This window comes from Oxyura jamaicensis, assembly GCF_011077185.1.
Source record: "Oxyura jamaicensis isolate SHBP4307 breed ruddy duck chromosome 31 unlocalized genomic scaffold, BPBGC_Ojam_1.0 oxy31_random_OJ73, whole genome shotgun sequence".
Taxonomy (NCBI): domain Eukaryota; kingdom Metazoa; phylum Chordata; class Aves; order Anseriformes; family Anatidae; genus Oxyura; species Oxyura jamaicensis.
The window spans coordinates 60,475-81,411 of record NW_023304927.1 but is presented as its reverse complement, the minus strand read 5'-3'; the positions used below and the strand labels follow the sequence as shown (position 1 = coordinate 81,411).

General features: G+C 61.0%; 1 protein-coding gene across 1 annotated transcript; it reads left to right on the top strand.

The window, feature by feature from the left end:
* Window positions 1-1,998: 1,998 nt before the first annotated feature.
* ANKRD52 (ankyrin repeat domain 52) lies at window positions 1,999-19,930 on the top strand. Its single transcript, XM_035313202.1, has 27 exons — window positions 1,999-2,153; window positions 4,331-4,409; window positions 5,618-5,688; window positions 7,346-7,546; window positions 7,634-7,721; window positions 7,856-7,998; window positions 8,147-8,359; window positions 8,475-8,553; window positions 9,187-9,301; window positions 9,389-9,471; window positions 9,559-9,676; window positions 10,612-10,680; window positions 11,118-11,258; window positions 11,404-11,481; window positions 11,806-11,917; window positions 12,538-12,609; window positions 13,030-13,231; window positions 13,639-13,726; window positions 13,838-13,955; window positions 14,203-14,422; window positions 15,351-15,438; window positions 15,987-16,070; window positions 16,395-16,540; window positions 16,881-16,963; window positions 17,427-17,509; window positions 17,795-17,886; window positions 18,637-19,930. The coding sequence occupies exons 5-27, from the start codon at window positions 7,634-7,636 to the stop codon at window positions 18,879-18,881; spliced, it is 2,760 nt and encodes a 919-aa protein (XP_035169093.1). The 5' UTR covers window positions 1,999-2,153; window positions 4,331-4,409; window positions 5,618-5,688; window positions 7,346-7,546; the 3' UTR covers window positions 18,882-19,930.
* The last annotated feature ends 1,007 nt before the right edge of the window (window positions 19,931-20,937 follow it).

Below are 20,937 nucleotides of genomic sequence, written 5' to 3'. Positions count from 1 at the left end.
CGAGCAGCCCGGCCCGGGGCCGCGGGGCACGGCGCCGGTACCGGGGTCGCCCCCCGATGCCCTCAGCGCCCGCACGTGGCCCTCGCCCGCGGCCCGGCCCGGTACCGGCGCTGGGCCCCGAGCCCCCCGCAGCCGGGGCTCGTCCCCGGTTTCCCCGGGCCCGGCCTCCGGAGCCCGCCTCTCCCGCACGATTTTGCCTCCAACCGGCTCCGTTCGGGCTCGGGGAGGCCCCCGGCGCCTGCCCCTCGCTCCGGTGGCGGCGTTCATCCGCCGGCGTCGGGACCTCGCCTGGTGCGTGCCGGAGGGCTGGGGCCCGGGCACTGACCGCGACTGAAATAGAACTTTGTATTTTTTGTCGGTAACCCAAACATTTAGCTCTCCTCGTGAATGGTGGGTGGGTGTGTCAGAGCCAGCGCTGCTGCAAACCGCGCGCCGCTGAAATGCTCAGGGCATAATTACCGCCTGCGAACCTTTCCTCGTTTTTTTTTTTTTAATATATTCTTTTTTAATGTCTAACGAGTGATGCTGAGTCTGCTGCATTCCAGGGGAATGACTCACGCGTTCCCTCTGACCCGGGATGTGTTCCCCGTGTTTAACCGCTGTGCTGGTGCGGCGAGCGGGCGGCGCGACGCTGGCCGGGCAGCCGGGGCGAGCGGAGAACGAAGGCGGCGTTCCCCCGGCGGGCTGCGACGAGCGCGGCTCCCCGGGCTGGGCGCTGGGGCTGCAGACGGGCTGCCAGCGGCGGCCGCTCGCTGCGTGGCGCGGTGCGAGGGGCAGCGGCGGCTGGGGGCTGCGGGGAGGCGTCCGTCCGTCCGGGCGGCGATGGTGGGCGCCAAGCGCCGCGTGGGGCTGCAGCGGCCACGGCCTCTGCCCTGGAGAGTTCGGGGCGTCACCACGACGTCGTTCTTAGGGCTGTGGAATGAGAACCGGCTGCTGGCTTCTCGGGCGATGCTCGGGGCTCGGGCAGCACCCCGTGTGCCCGGGGACACGGCGGGAGGCGCCGGCTGCTCGGGACGCCGGTTCTGCAGCCCGCGGCGCTGCTTGCTGTGAGTTCGGCTGGAGCTTTGCCTGTCCTTTTTGCCAGGGCCTGCCAGGTGACTGCCCGGAGATGTGAGCAGCAGCAAATGGGGCGAGCTCCAGGCTTGGCTCTGCTGGGCTCTTTGTGCCGTTGGAGCCAGCGTAGCGTTGCAGGTGTTTCTCAGAAGATAGGAGAGAGGCAATAAATAGGAGGTCTTCTGCAGGAGAGCGTGAGGCATCGTGTAGCTGCGTCTCGGGAAGCCTGAATGTGGTCTGTGAAGACCTGGCTGGCACCAGGAGGCTTCAGCCTGCTTGGAGGAAAGGTTCCCTGGCTGTGGCTGAGGCTGTGAGCGGGACTGGGGTCCCAGTGCCCGGGCGCTGCTGTGTGGTGGGTTCTGGAGCATGGGCGCAGAGCTGCGCCATGGGCACGCTGCTGGAGGCTGTGGTTGGGACGCTGGGGCTCTGCGATCGGTGCCGCTTCTTGGGCTCTGGTAGGGGGGAGGCTTTCCTAGCAACCCCTTGAGCTGTTTCCCCAACCAACAGCCATCCGTGTAGTGAAAACTACCTTTACTGGCTTGAAAACCGGTCCCTGGTGCTGGCTGAGCCGCTAAGGACTTAATCCCGCTCCTCACGTAGCCCGTGTTTTGTTTTCAGCCACCTCCGTGGTGCAGGAGCAAGACAAGGGGTGTTGGGACCAGGCGTGCAGGCTTCCCGGCGGTGGAGATGCCGGTGCCGTCCTCGCTGCGCCAGCTCTGGCCGCAGCCTCGCTCCCCTCCGCGTTCCCCATCGACGTTAAATCCCCTTCGGTTTCCCCGAGTCATTTTAGAAGTAGCGACTTCTCGTTTGCTTCAGACGAAGTGCAGAAGGCGAGCCGAGCCCGTCGGAGCTGCATCCTGCCACAGCTGCCAGAGGGGTGCTGGACGCGGCCGCCGAGCCCCTCCCTGGGGCAGGCGGACGCGCTCGCTGGTGCAGTGGAGCCCGGCCAGCTCCCGGCCCGGCCGCGTCCTCCACGTGCTGCCACCTTCACCCCCTGCTTGTCTTTCTCTTTGCAGCCTCCTCTGGTCCAAGCCATCTTCAACCGCGATGTAGAGGAGGTGCGGTCGCTGCTGAATCAGAAGGAGAATATCAACGTTCTGGTGAGTGCTGCCCGGCCGTGCCGTCTGTGCTCGCGGCCCTCCTGCAGCCCGCTGCCTCTCCCCGTCCTTCCCCCCGGCGATACGGTCCTTCAGCCAGCGGGGAGGGCACGGGCTGCACGAGGGGGGCTCGCACCCTGTCGGGGTGGGCTCTTTTAGCAAGGATGGTCAGAGCCGGGGCTTTGAAGCAAAGAGTTCACATTTGGCTGCTTGCTCGGCTGCCGTTCGCTTTGCGGCGCTGTCCCCTTGCCTCGATCTTGCCATCTGTGAAAAGGGTTGTGTGGAAGAACGGTGCTGCCGTACTTCCCCAGGAGACCCCGAGAGCTTCCGAAGGCCTGCTGCTGCGTAGCGGTGCGGGGTGTGTGGGAGGGCTCCACGGAGGCCCAGCCCTGTCACGCTGTCACCTTTTTCTCCTTTGGGGCAGCAGCCCCAAATCCTTCGGTGCGGACGCAGGAGGTCTGCCTCACGATGGGGTCTGCCTCACAATGAGGTCGCCCAGAGGGGAAAGGAGGATTTGAGCCGGGCAGCAAAGCGGACCAAGCCTCGCGGGTGTCGGGGGGCGTTGTTTGTCTCGAGCCTGGTGGCTGGGGGTGGTTTCCACGCTCGTTCCCGTGGGCACAGCGCGTTCTGGGGGAGGGGGGGGCAGAGGCAGGACCCTGTGCCCGGCGCTGCCCCCTCACGATGCCGTTTCCCCACGCGGTGGCCACCGGGACGAGTCCCACCAGGTCCTGGCCAGTGGCCGGGCTGGCGCCGACCCGCGGCAGCCCCAGGCCGGTGACGATGAGCGTGGTTTATCGGAACAAGGCCGGGCTTGGAGCAAGGAGGACGTTCCCACCCGCCTCGTTCGCGTGCGTTCCCTCGACCCGCTTTGCGGGCTTCCCGCCACCAACCAGCAGCAGATGCGCAGATAGGGAGCACAACCTATCAAGGCGGGTCCGCCGGCCCCGGCCGCACCAGGACCCCGTGTGTCGGTGACACGGTGACACAGTTGGACCGCTGCCGGTCGGCAGGCGCCGCGCTCTCAGCCCAAAAGCCGTGCCGCGAGCTCCGCGTGGGAGCCGTCTGTCCCGGCTCACCGGCTCTGTCCCGGTTCAGCGCCTCGCTCCCGGCCGGGCTGCGGCAGTCGCCAGCTCTTTGGCCCGTGCCCGCCTGCTTTGCTGCTCGGCTCGGCGCACCCCGATCCACGTGGCCCTGTCGATGTGGTCCAGGGCCGGCGCGGTGCCTGCCGGTGTCACGAGGAGGTAAGGGCAGCGCCGCTGCCGCCGTGCCAGGCCGGCGATGAGATCCCATCTGAGCTTAACACACGAGATAGCGCGAGGATTTTTTTCCATGGGGTTAGGGAGCGGGCAGCTCTCCTCCATCCTCTCTTGGGAGGAGAGAGTGTGGGGATTGTTTTGCTGGGCTCTCTGCAGCTGCTGGAGGAATAAAACCGCGATTGTTAACGCGTAATTTCCTTCTTGTGCGCAGGTTTAGAGATGTTGTTGCTTGTTCGCTGACCTGCCAGCTGGGTTTCGCTTTCACATCCTCCTGCCTGGCTGTGCCAGCACGACTTGTTTAAAAAAAAGAAAGAAAGAAACCACCACCGTGTCCCAAACAGCTCTTAACTCGATGTCCAACGATTATTTTTTTCTCCCAACTCAAAATCTGGGGCTCCAAACGAGTTGAGCTCTTGCAGCTTTCTGCTTGTTTGCTTCCCGGGTTAGGACGTGGCACCGAGGAAAGCCTGAAGCGAATGCCTCGAGGCAGAGGTTACCCAGGGCCCAGCCCTGAGTAAACAGAAGTGAAAGGTGTTTTTTGTTCAGCTAATCCAATCTAGGATCGGAGAGGGGCTTCGGCACCTTCCTGCCCTTCAGTGGCGAGCTGAAGGAGCTGTCTGTAACTCGAGGCTTTTTTGTTGTTGGCCCGAGGATAAAAGTGCGGGCACGGGGTCTGCGCGCTGCCGGAGCGCAGCCGGGCTTTCACCTCCGGTCATGAGCGAGGACCCGTGGAGTCCTGCAGGGCAGCAGGTCTGGAGGAGGCTGCCACTTTTAAGCAGTTTTCCCCGTTTTCCATGCCCCACGGCGTCCGCGTGTGCTCCCAGGGTTTGTTGGGGCGGGCTGGAGCAGGGGAGGGTGTGCGCCGTGAAAGCTGCCCTGCCCTCAGAGCCGGTGGCACCTCTTGTTCCTTGTATCCCTGTTCAGGACCAAGAAAGACGAACGCCGCTGCATGCTGCTGCCTACCTAGGAGATGTTGCAATCCTCGAGCTCCTCATACTGTCAGGTAAGGGCCGGGGCTCGGGGCACCCGTCTCGAGTGCTGGGGCACCTTTAGGGCATCTTTCTGATCCCCTCTGCGCCTCGGGGTGCAGAGGAATCGTTTTTGGTCGCCATCCGAGCAACCGAGTGCTCGGTTAAGCCCATGAGGTTGTAGCCAGGGAAAGATTAGGAACTGTTGCTATAACCCTCGGAGGTTTGTTCAGGCAGAGCAGCATCATGGAGCTGAAATAGCAGAGGTGGGAACCCAGCCAGGAGGGGGACGTGTGCGAGGTGGCCGGCATCGGAAGGTGCTGGAGGAGGCTGCAGCAGGGACGTGCGCCCCAGAGGCAGCTGGAGCAGCAGGATGCTCGGGGGAGAGCGGGGTTTCACTGCTCACGATGAGGGGCCAGCTCAAAACCCAGGGGTTGGGCTGAGTTTTTGCCCGTGTTCCTTGGCGTGAAGCTGCCCGTCGTTTCCCTCCAGCCTTGTGCTTGGGCACTGCGCGGCCGTGAAGGAGCCTCCTCGTCTGCCGTCCTGCAGCACCTCCAGGCCCTGCGGCCTTCCCAGCCGCTTGTGTGGGGGAAGCCCCGAGGCTGGCGTGGTCCTGTCTGCCCCTGGCAAGGGGAGACCTGGGGAAATGCTCTGCTGAGGCCTCATTAAAGAGGACCGGGCATGTTCAGCTCCTCCTGCAGATGCTGTTCCATGCCCTGTGATGGTTTTTGCATGCGTCTGCGTTGGGTTCTCACCGGCAGGAGCTTCTGGGGTCGCTGGACCTGAGTGCTGGGCACCAATCTGGACGGGGATGGCAGTGATCTGTCAGCTTTCCTTCCTGATCCGGAGCCCGCAGTGACCCCAGCTCCCAGCCTGAAATTCTCTGGTTTGGCTTGATCTTTTTGAGCGTGTCTCAAGTGTCTTCCCTTTAAAGCAACGAGCAGAGCTGCGTGCCGGGTCTCTGCCGGGGTTGTTTGGCTCGGTGGGAAGCGGCAGCCCGGGAGACGCGGTCTCTTTCCTCTGCCTTGCATCCTGTGCAGCGCACTGCCGCAGTCTCCCGGGGGGCACAGCTTGTTCCTCGTGCACTTCATGGGGCTGGTCCTCACCTACAGCCCAGCACGGGTCCCTTGTTGCAGCAGAACCGGTGCTGGCGCCCGGCAGGAGCCTCGGGTGGCTGCGGCGCCCTGGGGCAGAGGCACTTGGTCACCGCTGGTCCCCGACCCTCTCTTTTGTTCTCCCTCAGGTGCTAACGTTAACGCAAAGGACACTGTCTGGCTCACCCCCTTACACCGCGCTGCGGCTTCTCGTAACGAGGTAGGTTCCCCTCTGCTGTGCCTCTGGCTTCATCGGCTCCTTACACGGAGGCGCTGGGCGCTGACAGGAGGGGGCTGTGCTTCTCCCCTTTCCGTCTCGCCTGGTTTCAGCGGGGCTGGGTGTTCTCGTTAGAGTGGAGAGGTGAACCAGGAATTCAGAGGCTGAAAACGAGAACTGGAGAGGATCCTCCTGGTTCCCTTCCCTCCGTCCTTCAGGAGCCCTGTGGATTTTCCGCACAGCGTCCTCCTCCCTGCCTTTCCCCCTCTCCCAAGGGCTTTGTCTAATCCAGCTCTACTTTCCTTTGAGGGATGTCGGGGCTCTCGCCCCACCTCTTAGGAGCTGCTCCCAACAGATCTTGTTCGAACGATTTCCTGCCGTTTAGCTTTTGTGGGCTTAACTTCATCCCACTTAACTTTGTCCTGTTTTGAGCTACCTGGGAGCGAGCAACTCTGCGGTCACGTTGGAGCCAGGCAATCAGGAGCCCTGAATCGTACGAGCAGGGCAAGTCACCACACATCGACTGCTTTCATGAATCCTCTTAATTGGCAGCAGACACGAGATGAAATACGTTAGCGTAAACCTCTGCCCAGGGCGTTTGCTGCGGGCTCTGAACGTGTGTGGACGGTTCCTGTGGGTCGCTGCAGCACGGGAGCTCAGCAAGCCGCGGCTGTCAGGCTGGAGCGGTGCCTGCCTGTGAGCTCGAGCACGCTCCTTTCTCCTTGGACCCAACTCAGCGGTGCCGCAGCCGCCTCTCGCTCTGCTCTTCCCCTGGGTGCTTGGTGGGGCTTCCAACCCAGGCAGCCTTTTTCCGGAGTGTCCGTGTGCTTCAGGGCTTCTCCTCGCAGCCCTGGGAGTGCTGGCTGTGCGCGCTGCCCGGCAGCTTCGGCGTGCTGCGCCCAGGCAGGCAGGGAGCAGTTTGCCCCTGGGGAAGAGCTGAGCCAGGAGCCGGGGTCGCTGGAAGTGGGCAGCCTGCGACCCCTCGGGAGGAAAAGGGGGCTATGGCAAGCAGCCTCTGCCAGCAAAAGGGGGAAAATAATTACCAAATACAGGCCAATGGGTTACGGTGCTGTCCCCCTGGGTGTGTTACGTCTCCGGACTCATGGATAAGCACTCATTTACGGTTAAATCAGACTTCTTTCTCCTGTGCCACTACCCCTGTGCAGCCACGTTTCGCTGCTGTGCTGGGGCGGGACGAGTCTGGTTCGTGTGAGTCCCTCCTGCTGATCTCCAGCCTGGAAGGAGCACTGGGAGCAGCCAGAAGGGGCCGCGGCAGCCCGGGTGAGGGCTGGGGGCTTCACGCAGGGAGGTGTTTGAGCTGTGCTCTTTTTCCCTTCTCCCTGCTTGTTCCCAGACTCTTTCCACTCTTCCTCTCTCGCCCTTGCTCTGTGATAACGTGCTGAGCCACAGCCGTACACGGGCTCCCCAGTGGCACTGGGGACACAAAAGCAACCCCGTCCTTCCCTCTGGGGAGAAGCCTCGCTTGTGAGCGTGCAGAGCAGCTTCAGGGCTGGCTCTCAGGGCTGTTGTGGACCCGGGCAGCTCGGTGTGTGCTGGAAGCAGGAGATGGGCCGAGCTGCAGCTCCCCATCGCCTTGCCGGGGGCTCCTGCAGGTCCCAGCGGGCTGGCTGAGAGCTCTGCTTTCCTCTCGTCCTGCCAGAAAGCACTTCACCTCCTCCTGAAGCACTCGGCAGACGTCAATGCCCGCGACAAGTATTGGCAAACGCCTCTGCACGTCGCCGCTGCCAACCGGGCCACCAAGTGCGTGGAGGCCATCATCCCCCTGCTGAGCACTGTCAACGTCGCGGACCGCACGGGCCGCACGGCGCTGCACCATGCCGTGCACAGCGGCCACCTCGAGGTTGGTGATGAGGGCTCAGGCCCCGGGGCCCCCTCCTGGGTCCGGCCTTCGCCGCGGCCAGCCCTCTCACCGCCTTTCCTCATCCAGATGGTGAACCTGCTGTTAAACAAAGGGGCCAGCCTGAGTACTTGCGACAAGAAGGATCGCCAGCCCATCCACTGGGCAGCTTTTCTGGGTAGGTTTTCCCTGCGGGCATCGCTCTGGTTTCTTCTCCCTTGTCTGTGGCTTCGCCTCTGAGGCTGGCGGTGCTCCCCGCACCGCAGTGCCCGCATCCCGGGGACCCTGGTCTCACCCCCATCCCTCAAACAGGGCATTTGGAAGTTCTGAAGCTGCTGGTGGCCCGGGGAGCCGACGTGATGTGTAAGGACAAGAAGGGCTACACCCTGCTGCACACGGCGGCAGCCAGCGGCCAGATCGAGGTCGTGCGTCACCTGCTGAGGCTGGGCGTGGAGGTGAGGGCTCGCATGCGGGGGGCTCGGGGTCAGGCTGGCCCAGAGATGGGAGAGGGTGCTGGGGGCTTTGGGAGCGCGGGCGGCTTCTTGGCTGCCTTTTTTTTCCCCTCCTGAATCCCCAAACCCTCTGGGTTTGCTGCTCCCGCAGATCGACGAACCGAACTCCTTCGGTAACACTGCACTTCACATCGCCTGTTACATGGGCCAAGATGCCGTGGCCAACGAACTGGTCAATTACGGCGCCAACGTCAATCAGCCTAACGAGAAGGGCTTCACCCCTCTGCACTTTGCTGCCGTCTCCACCAACGGGGCCCTGTGCCTGGAGCTCCTCGTGAACAACGGGGCCGACGTCAACTTTCAGGTCCGGTGCTGAGGGGCTGAACCCCCTGGGCTGGGGGCGCGGGGACCTGCTGCCCCAGGGGCGAGCTCGGGGCGGCGGCAGGAGCCTGATGCATCCTCCCTTCTGCTCCCTGCAGAGTAAGGAAGGGAAGAGCCCCTTGCACATGGCTGCCATCCACGGGCGGTTCACGCGTTCGCAGATCCTCATTCAGAATGGTGAGTGGCTGCTTCTTCAGCCTTGGGCTGCCCCCTCCTTATCCTGTGCTGCTCAGCACCTGCCTCCACCTGGGTGTTTGCTCAGAGGGTCTCAGAGCTCTGTAATCCCCCCTCCAATTCACTTCTGTGCTCTTGGGGCTGCTGCTGAGGGCCCTGTGCTGGGTGAAGGTGGCGGAGGGCACAGGAGCTCCCAAGGGCAGCGCAGTGCAAACCAGGGCCCTGAAATTCCAGCCAGGTCAGAGCTGCTGGGGCTGAAGAACGTGCCTGCTCTGCGTCCAGCCTGAAAGACAATATTCCTGTGAGAGGGCTGCGGACTTGGCAGGCACCCCAGGGGTTCAGCCAGGGACCCGGGGGGGGGCTACCACATCCTCTCCTTGGGGACGGGGGGAGATCTAATGCCCGTGCTGGCAGGATACACGTGGGTTCCCAGCGCAGACAGCAGTTGGCAGTTCTGCACAGTGCAGAATGGCCTCGAGTTTCCAGCTGCGTCCCTGGGATGGGACACGACCATCGGAGCAGCCTGGGCTGCTTGTCTGTCCCTCCCTGCTGCAGCTCGAGCCCCCTCGGGGCCGGGTCGCTGCCTGGGACTGGAACTCAGAATCCACTCACCAGCGTTTGGCTTTCCCTTCCCAGGCAGTGAGATTGACTGTGCTGACAAATACGGCAATACCCCCCTCCACGTTGCTGCTAGATATGGCCACGAGCTGCTAATTAGTACTTTGATGACGAATGGTGCTGACACTGCAAGGTAAGAAAACAGTTCCACCCTCTCCCCCCACCCCGGGCTGGAGGATGCGGAAACGATCCACGCTGACCCCGTCTCGTCCCCTGGCAGGCGTGGGATCCACGACATGTTCCCTCTGCACTTAGCTGTTCTCTTTGGATTTTCAGACTGTTGTCGTAAGCTACTTTCCTCAGGTGAGTGGCTCGGCTGCCCCCCTGCTGGCGGGGGCACTGGGGAGAGCCTCCAGGGCCCCCTGACCCCCTGCCCCTCCGGCCCCGCAGGTCAGTTGTACAGTATCGTCTCCTCGCTGAGCAATGAGCACGTGCTGTCCGCAGGCTTCGATATCAACACACCTGACAACCTTGGGAGGACTTGCCTCCACGCTGCTGCTTCTGGAGGGTGAGCCGTGCCCAGGGCTCGGGTCCCGTGTTGGGGCAGGGGCGTCGCTGCCTGCCCCCAGCCCCGGCCCTCCTCTCTGCCCGTGCGCTGCAGAGCGTGGCACGGGCAGCCCAGTGCGGTGCTCGGCCAGGGCTGGCAGACCCCTGGGTGCCGTGTGCGGATCTGGGAGGCAGCGGAGAGGCGGGTTCGTAGCCAGGAATGGAGAGGGAAACCGTTTGGCCCTGTTGTGCTGCTGTGACTCGTCCCACCCACTCCCCTCTGTGGCTGTTTACCCTTCTTTAAGACAGGGCTGAAAAGCTTCCTCGGCTGGCTGTTTGTGGAGGGGTCACAAGCTGCCGCCTGAAAAGCAGCTGGGATTTAGCTGGCTGTGCAAATGCCTCGCGTCGTGTGCCAGGGAGTTTGATTTCACGCGGCGCACTGCCGCAGCGGTACGGCAGAGGGGCAGCGTCCCGCCAAGGACCTCGCTTCTGCTCGTCTGCGCGGTGCTGGTGACAGACCCGGCCTTCGCAGCGCAGCGCTCTTACCCAGCCTTAGCAGCAGGAACAAAGCAGTGACGCAGAAGCCAGAAATCCTAGATATTTATTTATTTTTTTGTAGCATAAAACCCAATGCGTCAGCTGCGCTAACGCCACGGCAAATGTCTCCCTGTAATTGCCTGCTTGTCGGAGAGCTCCGTGCGGCGCAGGGTAGCGCTGGCGAGGCAGGAAGCGTGGAAGGGTTATTTCACTAGAGAGCAGGGAAGAGCTTTGTACGAGCAGCATCCAGCCACGGCTGTGGCTCTTATGCTGCCGGGAGATGACAGACTGAATTGAGCTTTGGCACATCTAGGCTGCGTGCCTGAGAAGTGTAGCTGTCTTGTCTGCAACTAGGAGGAGTCTGTGTTCTGCTGCGCTCCCTTCTCATCTGTGTCTAACTCACCTCCCTAACTCCTGCAGGAACGTTGAATGTCTTAATTTGCTGTTGAGCAGCGGTGCTGACTTGAGGAGGAGAGATAAATTTGGAAGGTGAGCGTGCTGGGAGCCTTGCCAAGGTGATTTCTCCAGCCTCAGAAACGGCTGGCTTTGGGCTGGGACCTTCCCAAGACCTTTGCTGCGTTTGGTGTTTAAAGCCTTACAGCAAGGTGTGGGGAAGCTGGGCTTTAGGGGTCAGGATGCCAGCTCCGACTCTGGGCAGGCTGGTTGATTGGGCTTGTTAGCAGGAGGCACACCACCACCTCCAGGGAGCTTTTTGGGTTCAGTCCCCTGCGTACGCTGCTTCCTGAACTCCCCTCTCGCCCCAAGGGCTCTGGCTGTTCCAAAGGAGCAGCCGACCCGAAGCCTCGAGCCAGCGGGGGGTGCAGCTGGGGGCGGCTGGTTCCCCAGCTCCTGCCGTGGTGCCCGTCGGGTTTCTCCCCCCGTGCCAAGCAGTGCTGCTAAGCCCCGTTCTCCTTTCCCCTTCGCAGGACTCCACTGCACTACGCAGCTGCCAACGGCAGCTACCAGTGTACGGTGACGCTGGTCACTGCGGGAGCCAGTATTAACGAGGCTGACTGTAAAGGCTGTACCCCCTTACACTATGCTGCTGCTTCGGACACGTACAGGAGGTGAGTGCGTCTCGGCGCCGGGCTGGATGCGAGGCGGGAGGGGATGTTCTGCTGCGCCCTGGCCGCCTCCCCGCAGCGGCTTGTGGAAAGGAGGGCGAGTAGGAGGGGATGGTCAGCAAACTGATGCAGGCCCCTGACCTTCCAGAGCAGAGACTCATTCAGGAAACAGCCATGACACTGACGAGGAGCCGCTGAAGGAGTCCAGGCTGAAGGAGGCGTTCTTGTGAGTCGGCGCCAGCCCCGTCTGGCCGTTGTTTGTCGTTTCCCCTGTCCCCGGGCCCTGCATGCGGCCGCTAGAAACACCTCACTTCTGCCTGCTGAGAGCTGAGCAGCGATGCGTTGGAGGAAGCATCCGCTGATTTCTTGAGCAAACCTGGCCATAACTCCTCTGGTCCTGCTGCCAGGTCCCCCGGGGGGTCTGCGCGTGCTCCGTGCCTTGAAGAAGAGATTCGTACAGCATCTGCTGGGGAGGAGGGGGGGGGGCTGCACAGCTCTCCCTCTCTGCTCTCCCCATTTTCTTGATCTCCCATTCTCTTTCTCGTTGCAGTTGTTTAGAGTTCTTGCTGGATAATGGTGCTGACCCATCCCTCCGGGACAAGCAGGGATATACTGCTGTCCACTATGCAGCTGCGTACGGCAACAGGCAGAACCTTGAGCTGGTGAGTACGGGAGGAAACCCTCTGGGCTGGCAGGAGCTGGGGGAAAGTCCCTCAGAAAAGACTCACCCAGCCCTGCAGTGTACGACAGTGCCTGCAGTGTGTGATGCAGGCAGAGCAGTGTCAGTGTTTGTCCAGGAAGAAAGGAAATGGGTTTAATGAAAAACCTCGGCGACTCGTGGGGAGCCTTTGTGCTGGGAATAGCACAGAGGAGAGACCCTGGCCTGAGAGAAAGGAGCCTTGTTACCTGGCAAGGGGGACGTGTGGATGTCTTGTTTAAAACCCTGGCAACACAGCGAGGTTGGGCTTTTAAAAAACCTGGGGACCTGTGCCAAGGAAGAGCTCTTGCAGTACAGAAAAAGCCTTGTAACTCTGAGTTCACAGCCATGCGGATATAGGAAATCATACGAGTAGTGGAGAGGCCGCTGGGCAGCAGGGACGTGGCTGTACAGGGCCCAAAGCCAGGCTAAGGCAGGTGCTGACCTGAAATTCCGATCATTCTGGGGCAGGCGAGCTGCTCCTTAATGCCTCTGCAGCCTGCTGGTGGACAGGGTGCACGTGAAGGCCTCCGAGATGGGGTGTTTGCAGGGATCACCTGTGACTTGCGGGTTTTGCCGTTGCAGCTTCTGGAAATGTCTTTTAACTGCCTGGAGGATGTGGAAAGCACCATTCCAGTCAGCCCTTTGCACTTAGCTGTAAGTACAGCTGGCCTGGCCGCAGGGTTACAGAGGGCTCTTGGCTCTGGGCTGGGGTTCACGCAGTGTCCTGGAGAGGTGCCCGCTCCCTGGCAGTGCGGGCTGGGCCTGGGCATCTGTCAGAGCTGCATGGGGTGAAGGAGGAAAGGAGGCAGCAGCCTGGCTTTCCCCACAGGCCAGCGGTCCAAATCCCCTTGGTTTGTATTTTAAACTCCTTGCTCTTTCCAGGACTTCCTGGTTGCTGCCGTTTGGAGCCACCTCCCTCGTCTGTGTCTGGGAAAGGACTTTGGGTGGGGTGGGAGTGCAAGCAGGGGGCATGGGCTGCGGGGACCTGGAGATCAGGATCTCATCCCAGGGGTGGGTGCTCCTGGCCGCAGCCTCTCTGGGGCCCTGCTTTGACGTCGCCTGCTTTGTCCTCAGGCCTATAATGGTCACTGTGAAGCCCTAAAGACACTTGCCGAAACCCTCGTGAACCTCGACGTGCGGGACCACAAGGGGCGGACGGCGCTGTACCTCGCCACGGAGAGAGGCTCCACGGAGTGCGTGGAGGTGCTCACCAGCCACGGCGCCTCCGCCCTGGTGAAGGAGAGGAAGAGGAAGTGGACCCCTCTGCACGCCGCAGGTGACGGAGGGCAGACGGGGCCGGGGGTGGTGAGGGAGCGTGGCCAGAGCCCGGCAGTGCCGGGGGTGCCGCCTTCACCCAGCTGCTGTGCGGGGATGAGGCTGAGGGCAATGCTCGGGGCCGGAGCTGCGATGCGCCGGCAGCAGACAAGGGTCCAAGCAGCCCAGCAGCGGGTGGCAGGGAGGACACCGGCGGCTTCCGCACGCACGTGTTTCCAGCTCAGCCGATGCACGTGCTGATCAGTGCTGTAGCTTAGCAACCCCATAACGAGCTCGCTCAGCCACGTGTGCTTGGCTGCTGAGCACGAGCCCGTTCCTTTGGCTTGCGGCGGCGGCTGGAAAGAGGGAACCCAGCCGTACGTGTGTGTGTGTGTGTGTGTGACTCCTCTCCTCGCCTGTCTTCCCCAGCTGCCAACGGGAACACCGATTCCCTGCACCTCCTGATAGACAGCGGGGAGCGGGCAGACATCACCGACGTCATGGACATCCACGGCCAGTGAGTGCGGCCGGGGTTTCTCCGGGGACGTGTTGTGGGGTGGTGGGGGCAGGAAGAGGGCGGCGCTGGAGCCAAGCCCACTCTCCCCACTGCTGCCTCTCCCCCTCGCAGAACCCCGCTGATGCTGGCGATCATGAACGGCCACGTTGACTGTGTCCACCTCCTGCTGGAGAAGGGCTCCACAGCTGACGCAGCGGACAAGAGGGGAAGGACCGCGCTGCATCGAGGGGTGAGTACATCTCTGCGCCTGGGGGTGCCCGGAGCCCCCCAGCTTCTGCTTGGGGGCCTCCTGCGTGGGGTCGGCTTGGAGGACAAGCAGGTGGTTTCTGTTGCCATGAGAGCCCTGGGTGAAAGAGCCCCTTTTCCCTTCCTGAAGTGCAGTAGTTGAGGAGGAAGCTGTGGAAGAAGGGGCTAGTTCTGTCGTTAGCTGGCTGGAGGAGGAGGTGTGACCTCCTGCTCCTCTCTCCTGGCCACAGGCTGTGACGGGCTGTGAGGACTGCCTGGCTGCCCTGCTGGACCACGATGCCTTCGTTCTGTGTCGGGATTTCAAAGGCCGGACCCCGATCCACTTTGCTTCGGCATGCGGACACTTGGAAATCCTGCGGACCCTGCTGCAGGCAGCCCTCTCTACTGACCCTCTGGACTCTGTGGTGGACTATAGCGGTTACTCACCGATGCACTGGGCTTCGTACAGCGGTAAGGACCCGGGCTGGGCCCCTTCCCACCTCTGCTCCGCTTTGGCTGCTGACGGGGAGGAGGGAGCTCTACCAAAATGCTCTAGTGGTGTTCTGGGACACGCGCTGTAAAGAAGGATGCAGTAAAACCATCTTCTGTGGGTGTGGTTGGGGCAGCGCGTGGGGGTTGTTCTCTCTCCGTGGCGGCTGTGCCCTGAGCAATCCAGGGACGCTGCCAAGCTGGTAAGTCGATGGTGGCTCGGCCTTTGTGTCAGGTAACGACTGCCAGGAAGGGCCAGGGTGTCCCTCTGTCCCCTGCTGCTCTGGGAGCCGTCAGCCCAGCGCCGAATTCAGCCTGGTGAATTCGGACAGCACAGACAAGGGAGGGGCGTGGGGCGTTTTGCTCCCTCTGCCAAGCTCCTTAAAGGAATTAAGCACGAAAACAGCCATTACAGAATAGCTGATGCTGCTTCCTCCAGGACCGACAGATTTATAGGATTACTCGGCCCTCGCCCTGCGGGGACCGATGCAGCAGCAGGAAAGGATGTCTCAGCGCTTCAAGGGGAAGCCAGCAGTGTGGCTTCAGGAGAAGGCATGGGGTCAGAAACCTCCCGAGGTGCAGCAGCTTTGCTGCCAGAGAGGAAACAGAACTGCTGCCTGTGCTGGAGCAGAGGCGGGCTTGGGCACTCTGGTCCCGAGCTCCTGTGCTCCCTGCTGCAGGATTCGCTGCGTTGGCTGCTCTCTGCTCTGCGTTCTGCTTGGGCAGGGGCAGTGCACAGTGGAAGGGAGCGGGGTGCTCTCAGCTCCCTGTTCAGTTACCGCGTTTGGGCAGTTTTATGGTACCTGGGGGGCCTCCCTCTGGTCGTGGGGAGAGCTGGAGGGGCCTTCAGTGCCTTCTTGTTCCATCACAGGCTGGACACTGATGTATTTACGTCCCTCTCTTCTCACAGGGCATGAAGATTGTCTTGAATTGTTACTTGAACACAATCCATTTGCGTACCTAGAAGGAAATCCCTTTACTCCATTGCACTGTGCAGTGTAAGTGGCGCCGGGGACCTGCTCTGGGTTCTTCTCACCCAGATGACGTGGGAAAGGAGTTACGGGGTCCGAGCGGGCAGCAGCCTGCAGGAGGAGGAGCTCCAAGCCCTGTCCTGCCTACCAGGGGCTCTTCTCTGGGCAGCAGCAGCAGCTCTGGGTTACACGACCTGCTTGTCCCAGCTCCCCCGTGGCAGGGAGGTGGTCGCTGCACTGCTGGAGGGCTCCCGGGAGCTGTAAAGCAGCCGTCTCGTTGTCTGCGTGAGGCACGGCCGGGGCTGTCGAGTACCAGACTCCTATGCCAGCAAGTTTTCAGCTGCAGGGAGCTGCCAAGGGCGGGAGGCTGCCAGCAGAGGGACGGGCGAGGCTGCTCCGACACGGTGCTGCATTTCCTGAACCAGCACCGAGGAGGATGAAGGGTGTTTTACCCAGGCAGCTCCAGACTGGCTCCTCTTTGCACTAGTGCCGCAGGAGCTCGCCGCTCGCTCCCACTGCAGACACGCTGATGCTGCTCAGCCCCTTTCTAACTTCCCTTCTCATCCCCACTGCAGAATTAACAACCAGGACGGCACTGCTGAAATGCTGGTGGAAGCATTAGGTGCCAAGATTGTTAATAGCAGAGATGCCAAAGGAAGGTGAGCACAGACTCGTTCCTCTCTTGCCCCTCTCCCCAGTGCTGCTGGCTGTGCCTCCTGCAGCTCTCCTCGGGGTTCCCACCACGCGCGTGGCCAGCCAGGGGGGCGGCTCCCGCGCTTCCCGACCTGCCTCGGGGTCTGCCTGCGGTGTGAGCCCCCGTGGGGCGGCTGTGGGAGGGAATGGCCACGGCCAGAGGAGGAAAGCAATTCCTACTGTTCCTGCTCTTCCCGTGGCACAGGAGGACTCTGGTGTCTGTAGGCCTGGGTGGTGTGGCTGGGGTGGGTGCCGTGCCCTCTTCTTTACGCGCTCTCTTGTCTTCCCAGGACACCCCTTCACGCTGCTGCCTTTGCAGACAACATCCATGGTTTACAGCTGCTTCTGCGCCACCAAGCCGAGGTGGACACGACTGACAAGCTGGGGAGGACTCCCCTCATGATGGCTTCAGAGAACGGGCACACCGCAGCAGTCGGTACGTGGCTGGAGGTCCCCGGGCACTTGGAGGCGTGCTTCCACAGCACCCCAGTCCGTGTCCTGCGTCGGGGCCTGGCACCTCTCTGGGGAGAGGGGAGGATTTACTGCATGGGGAACGTGGTGCTTTGGGCTGTTCCTAGGGCTGCCAGCCACCCCGACGGAGCAGCAGCTTTCCCCAGGGTGTGGTGTGAGCCCCCCTGTGCCTCTTCTGTCACTGGGACAGTGACAGCTCCTTTGGGAGCTGGGCTGTGCCTCTCCTACCCCTTAGCACGTGGGTGCTGCCCCCCATGTGGTCTCTGCTCCACCTTCTCCATGGCAGCTGTCCCTCCTCGTTTCAGAGTTCCTGCTGTATCAAGCAAAAGCAAATATAACTGTGCTGGATGTCAACAAGAACACAGCTCTTCACCTGGCCTGCAGCAAGGTAGGGAGCTGTCTGCTTACAGCCGTGGTTGTCGTCACCATCACCCGCAGCTTTGAAACCACGATGGGGGGAGCCTCCTGCCCCGCTGGCGTGGAGGCAAGGGTCTTGGGCTCGCTCTGCCTGCCCGTCTTGGCCTGTACCGATGCTCCTGATCCAGTTATAAGCAGCTTAGTCCGTAGCACTGGTCTGTACTTTCTCTGCGGACCCTTCTCTGTGCTCGGTGTCGTCCACGGGGGAAGCAGGAGGATTGTGATCAGGGTGCCCAGTGTGAAAAAGGAGGAGGTGGAGGGGACAGCCGCTCTCTTTTCAGGCCCTCAGAAATGGTAAACTGTTCCAGAAGGACATGTTCAGGGAACGATTCTGAATCCCAGGGAGTCGCCTTCTGCTCAGACAGCACCCAAGTCCCATCTGCAACCCCTGCCTTCCTGAAGGTGCGCTATGAACAGTTTGCTCTCCTTTCCAGGGTCATGAAAAGTGTGCCTTGTTGATCCTGGGGGAAACCCAAGACCTTGGCCTTATCAATGCAAGTAACAGTGCTCTGCAGATGTGAGTATTGGGACAGCTGGCACCGCTGGGGGGAAAAACAGGGCTTTGCTGGTGGGTGAGGCATGGAGAAGGAGGAGAGGGGACGGTGGAAAGAGGTGTGTTATTGCTTGGTGCGTGAGCTGAGAGCCGAGGGCGCTCGTGCCTGGAGTGCCTGCCCTTCAGGTCCGCGCTGTGTGGCGCCGCGGGCGGCCCTGCCACCGGTCTGGCCGCTCGTGCGGAGCCAGAGCCCGGCTGCTGCCTCGCTGCCCCTGCTCCGCGCCCTGACCGCTGCCTCCCCTCTCCCAGGCCGCTCCACATCGCAGCGCGGAACGGGCTGGCCGCCGTCGTCCAGGCCCTGCTCAGCAGAGGTGCCACCGTGCTGGCTGTGGATGAAGAAGGTGTGTGCTCCCTGCGGGCGGCCGGGTCCTGCGGGGTGTCTCGGGGCGCGGGGGCTGCCAGGCGAGGCGCTCGGCCGGCACAGGGAGGATTTCCCATCCCTTCTGTGGCTGAGCTCCACGTTCCCAGCCTGGGTGAGGATGCTAGCATGCCATCATCCCCAGTAAAGGTATTTCCAGGTCCCACAGGGGTTTCAGATGCATCTTTTACCCCCGTGCAATCTGGTTGCTGTTGGTCTCACCCGTCAGGTGTGGGCAGGCACAAAACCAGCCCTGGCCGAGCCGCTGATAAGCTGTTGACTCACGAGTTGGCAGAAGCTGGTTGTTGCAGCCAGAAGCTTTTTCTCCCAGCAGAGTTTTTGCTCTGCTGGAATGGCTTTAAGTTGTGAGCAGTATCATTACGTCTGCCCTGCTGCCAGGGCTTCTGAGGCTTTGTTAATTTGTCTCCTGCTGATCCTGGCACGCTTCAAAGCGGCCGCTGAAATTGCGAGGATTGCCGGTGCCCAGAAGCAGCTGCAGACAGACGGAAGCTGCGGCCCCTCCGTGCAGGGGATAAAAACCACCCCAATCAATGCAATCCAATTCAGGGTCCAGACTTGTCTGGAAATCGGCACGGCCTGATAGAGCTGTCGGAGGCCCCAGCAGCGTGGGGCCATCCGCACCCAGGGCAGGAGCAGGGCCGTGGGCTGGGGGTCCTGGGGGGAGCAGCCCTGGCTCGCGCCGGCGCCGCCTTCACCGCTGGCTCTGTCCTAGGTCATACCCCAGCCTTGGCATGCGCTCCCAACAAGGACGTAGCCGACTGCCTGGCACTTATCCTCTCCACCATGAAGCCTTTCCCACCTAAAGACGCCATCAGCTCTTTCAGCTTCAACCTCCTCAAGAACTGCGGCATTGCAGCCAAAACCGCGGCCTGCGGGGCCCTGCCCAACGGCAGCACCTGCCCCTACGGCAAGGACCGGCACAATGCCATCGGCTTGGACGGCTGTTACTCGGAGTAGCTTAACCTATGGGTGACCTAATATCTTATTATATTTATTTAGAAATTCTATAAATATAGGGCACTTTAAAGGAGAACAAGACTGGGCAGGCCTTCTAGCGTGGCCGGGTAGACCAAGAGTTCAGTGCTTCTTCCTCTTCTTGCCGGAGTGCCGGTGCGGTGCCGAAGCTGCTAATTGGCGTGACGAGCGGTTGGCGGCACTGCTCCGTGAGTGTCCCCCCCCCCCCCTCCAGACGCATGCTCCCATCCCTGCGTGGCTGCCCCCGGGCTGCTGCTGGGTCCGTGGCCAGAGAGAACCGAAATGAGGGAAAAAAAACACAAAATTAAAAAAAAAAGCAGCCAGTTGGGACCATCCAGTGGCCTGGGAAGGGGATTTGGCTCCCGGCTTTTGGGGTGAATGAAAATCTTCCCAATCCCCTGCCCTCGAGGGGGGGCAGTGTCCCTGCGCCGCTGCCGGCCGGGAGGGGGAAGCCTGAACTCTTGGTGGGGTCTGGGGGGGGGATTTGGGAACTGGACGGCCTCGCAGCCGCTGGGGTGGGCGTTAGCTCCTGGCCAAGTGCCACTGTAACTGCTCCTCGCTCTGAGTCACTTTTCTCACGCTCATCCTTCGATTCCAATACAAACACTTGAATCAAGATCTACTGTACCTGGGACACTAAAATATCCTTTTGGCAGCTGTCATTTTTATGCAAAAACGGGTGCTGCTGCCCAACCCCGCGGGCTGCTCACCGCGGATGCGCTGCTGGAACCTCCCTCCCTCCACCAGGCACTTTAGGGATTCTGTTGGTTTTTTGTTCTTTTTTTTTTTCTTTTTTTTTTTTCCTTGGCAAAATGTTGGATCCTAAGAAAAGATTCTTTTTTGGATTTTCGTTCTCTGTGTTGGAGTTGGATCATCCTTAGGGGTCCCTTCCAACTCAAGATGTTCTGTTCTATGGTTCTACTGCATGGCTGTTTCCATGCGAAAGTCAGTGTTGCTTTTTTTTTAAAAAAAGAGTTATTTATAAAGAAATAAGCATTTACCTTTAAAAAATGAGCATTTACCTTTAAAAATGAGCATTTACCTTTAAAAATGAGCATTTACCTTTAAAAAATGAGCATTTACCTTTAAAAAATGAGCATTTACCTTTAAAAAAAAAACAACAAAAATCACTAAAAAAAATCCGAAAGTTCTAGTTCCTTTAGTTCCTTTAAATAAGGAAAAAAAATGCACTTCGAAGTCCTTATTCACAACCCTAAGTGAGTCTGTGTTTATTTTTCTAATGCAGCGTCCTGGCAGGTTTTACTAGCGTGCGTGTATGTGGGATCATTGTTTTTTGTTTGGGTTTTCTTTTTTAATTTAGAAATCATATTTATAATGCAGGTTCAAAGCATTTGAGAATGTTGCACTGTTCTGGATTATTTTTTTTTTCATATATATATATTTTTTTCCTTCCGAATTACTGTAACAGTTCCACGTGCAAAACCAATTCTCTTTCTCCACACCACGAGTCCGTTCGAAGCCAAAGACCGGGGTGCAGAGATCGAGACCGGGCCGACAGGGCACAAAGCCTCCTCCGGGCAGGAGGGGAGCGGGGAGGAGGCTCGAGGGGGGGGAGGCTCCAGCCTCCTCTGTCCGTCGGGTGCCTCTCGGTCCGTCGGCCGCCCGGCCCAGGGACGCGCTGAGCCGCGTGCGGCGCGAGGAGAAGCGTTTCGGTCACCGGCCCGGCGCGTTGCTCCGTCCGTCCCCGGCTGTTGTGGCACGGAGGCGGATCCGGGCAGGGCGTTCAGGCGCGGTTACGTTGGCGGGCCTCGGGGCCGGCGTCGCACCGCGGCTTGCTTGTACCAAAGCCAAACCCTCCGAACCAAATACGAAGCGCCGGTCTCGGCCCGGGGGTGACGAGCGCGTTTTTGGTTGCGTTTTTGTTCTTTGTGGCTCACGGAGGAGCTGCCCCTCGCCCCGGCGCGGTGCCAAGCCCCCCGTCTGGGCCCGGTTCGCCCCGTCGGCACCTCGGGGTGCTGCCGGTGCTGCTGCTCCTGCAGGGGCTTCGCTCCTTCGCCCCCGGCTCGGCGGCCAACCC

Bases quoted from the DNA above. Each gene is read 5' to 3' on its own strand.
- ANKRD52 (XM_035313202.1), top strand. From the start codon at position 7,634: ATGGTGAACCTGCTGTTAAACAAAGGGGCCAGCCTGAGTACTTGCGAC. The intron at 7,722-7,855 runs GTAGGTTTTCCC...TCCCTCAAACAG, and splicing joins CCACTGGGCAGCTTTTCTGG to GGCATTTGGAAGTTCTGAAG. The intron at 8,360-8,474 runs GTCCGGTGCTGA...TGCTCCCTGCAG, and splicing joins GGGCCGACGTCAACTTTCAG to AGTAAGGAAGGGAAGAGCCC.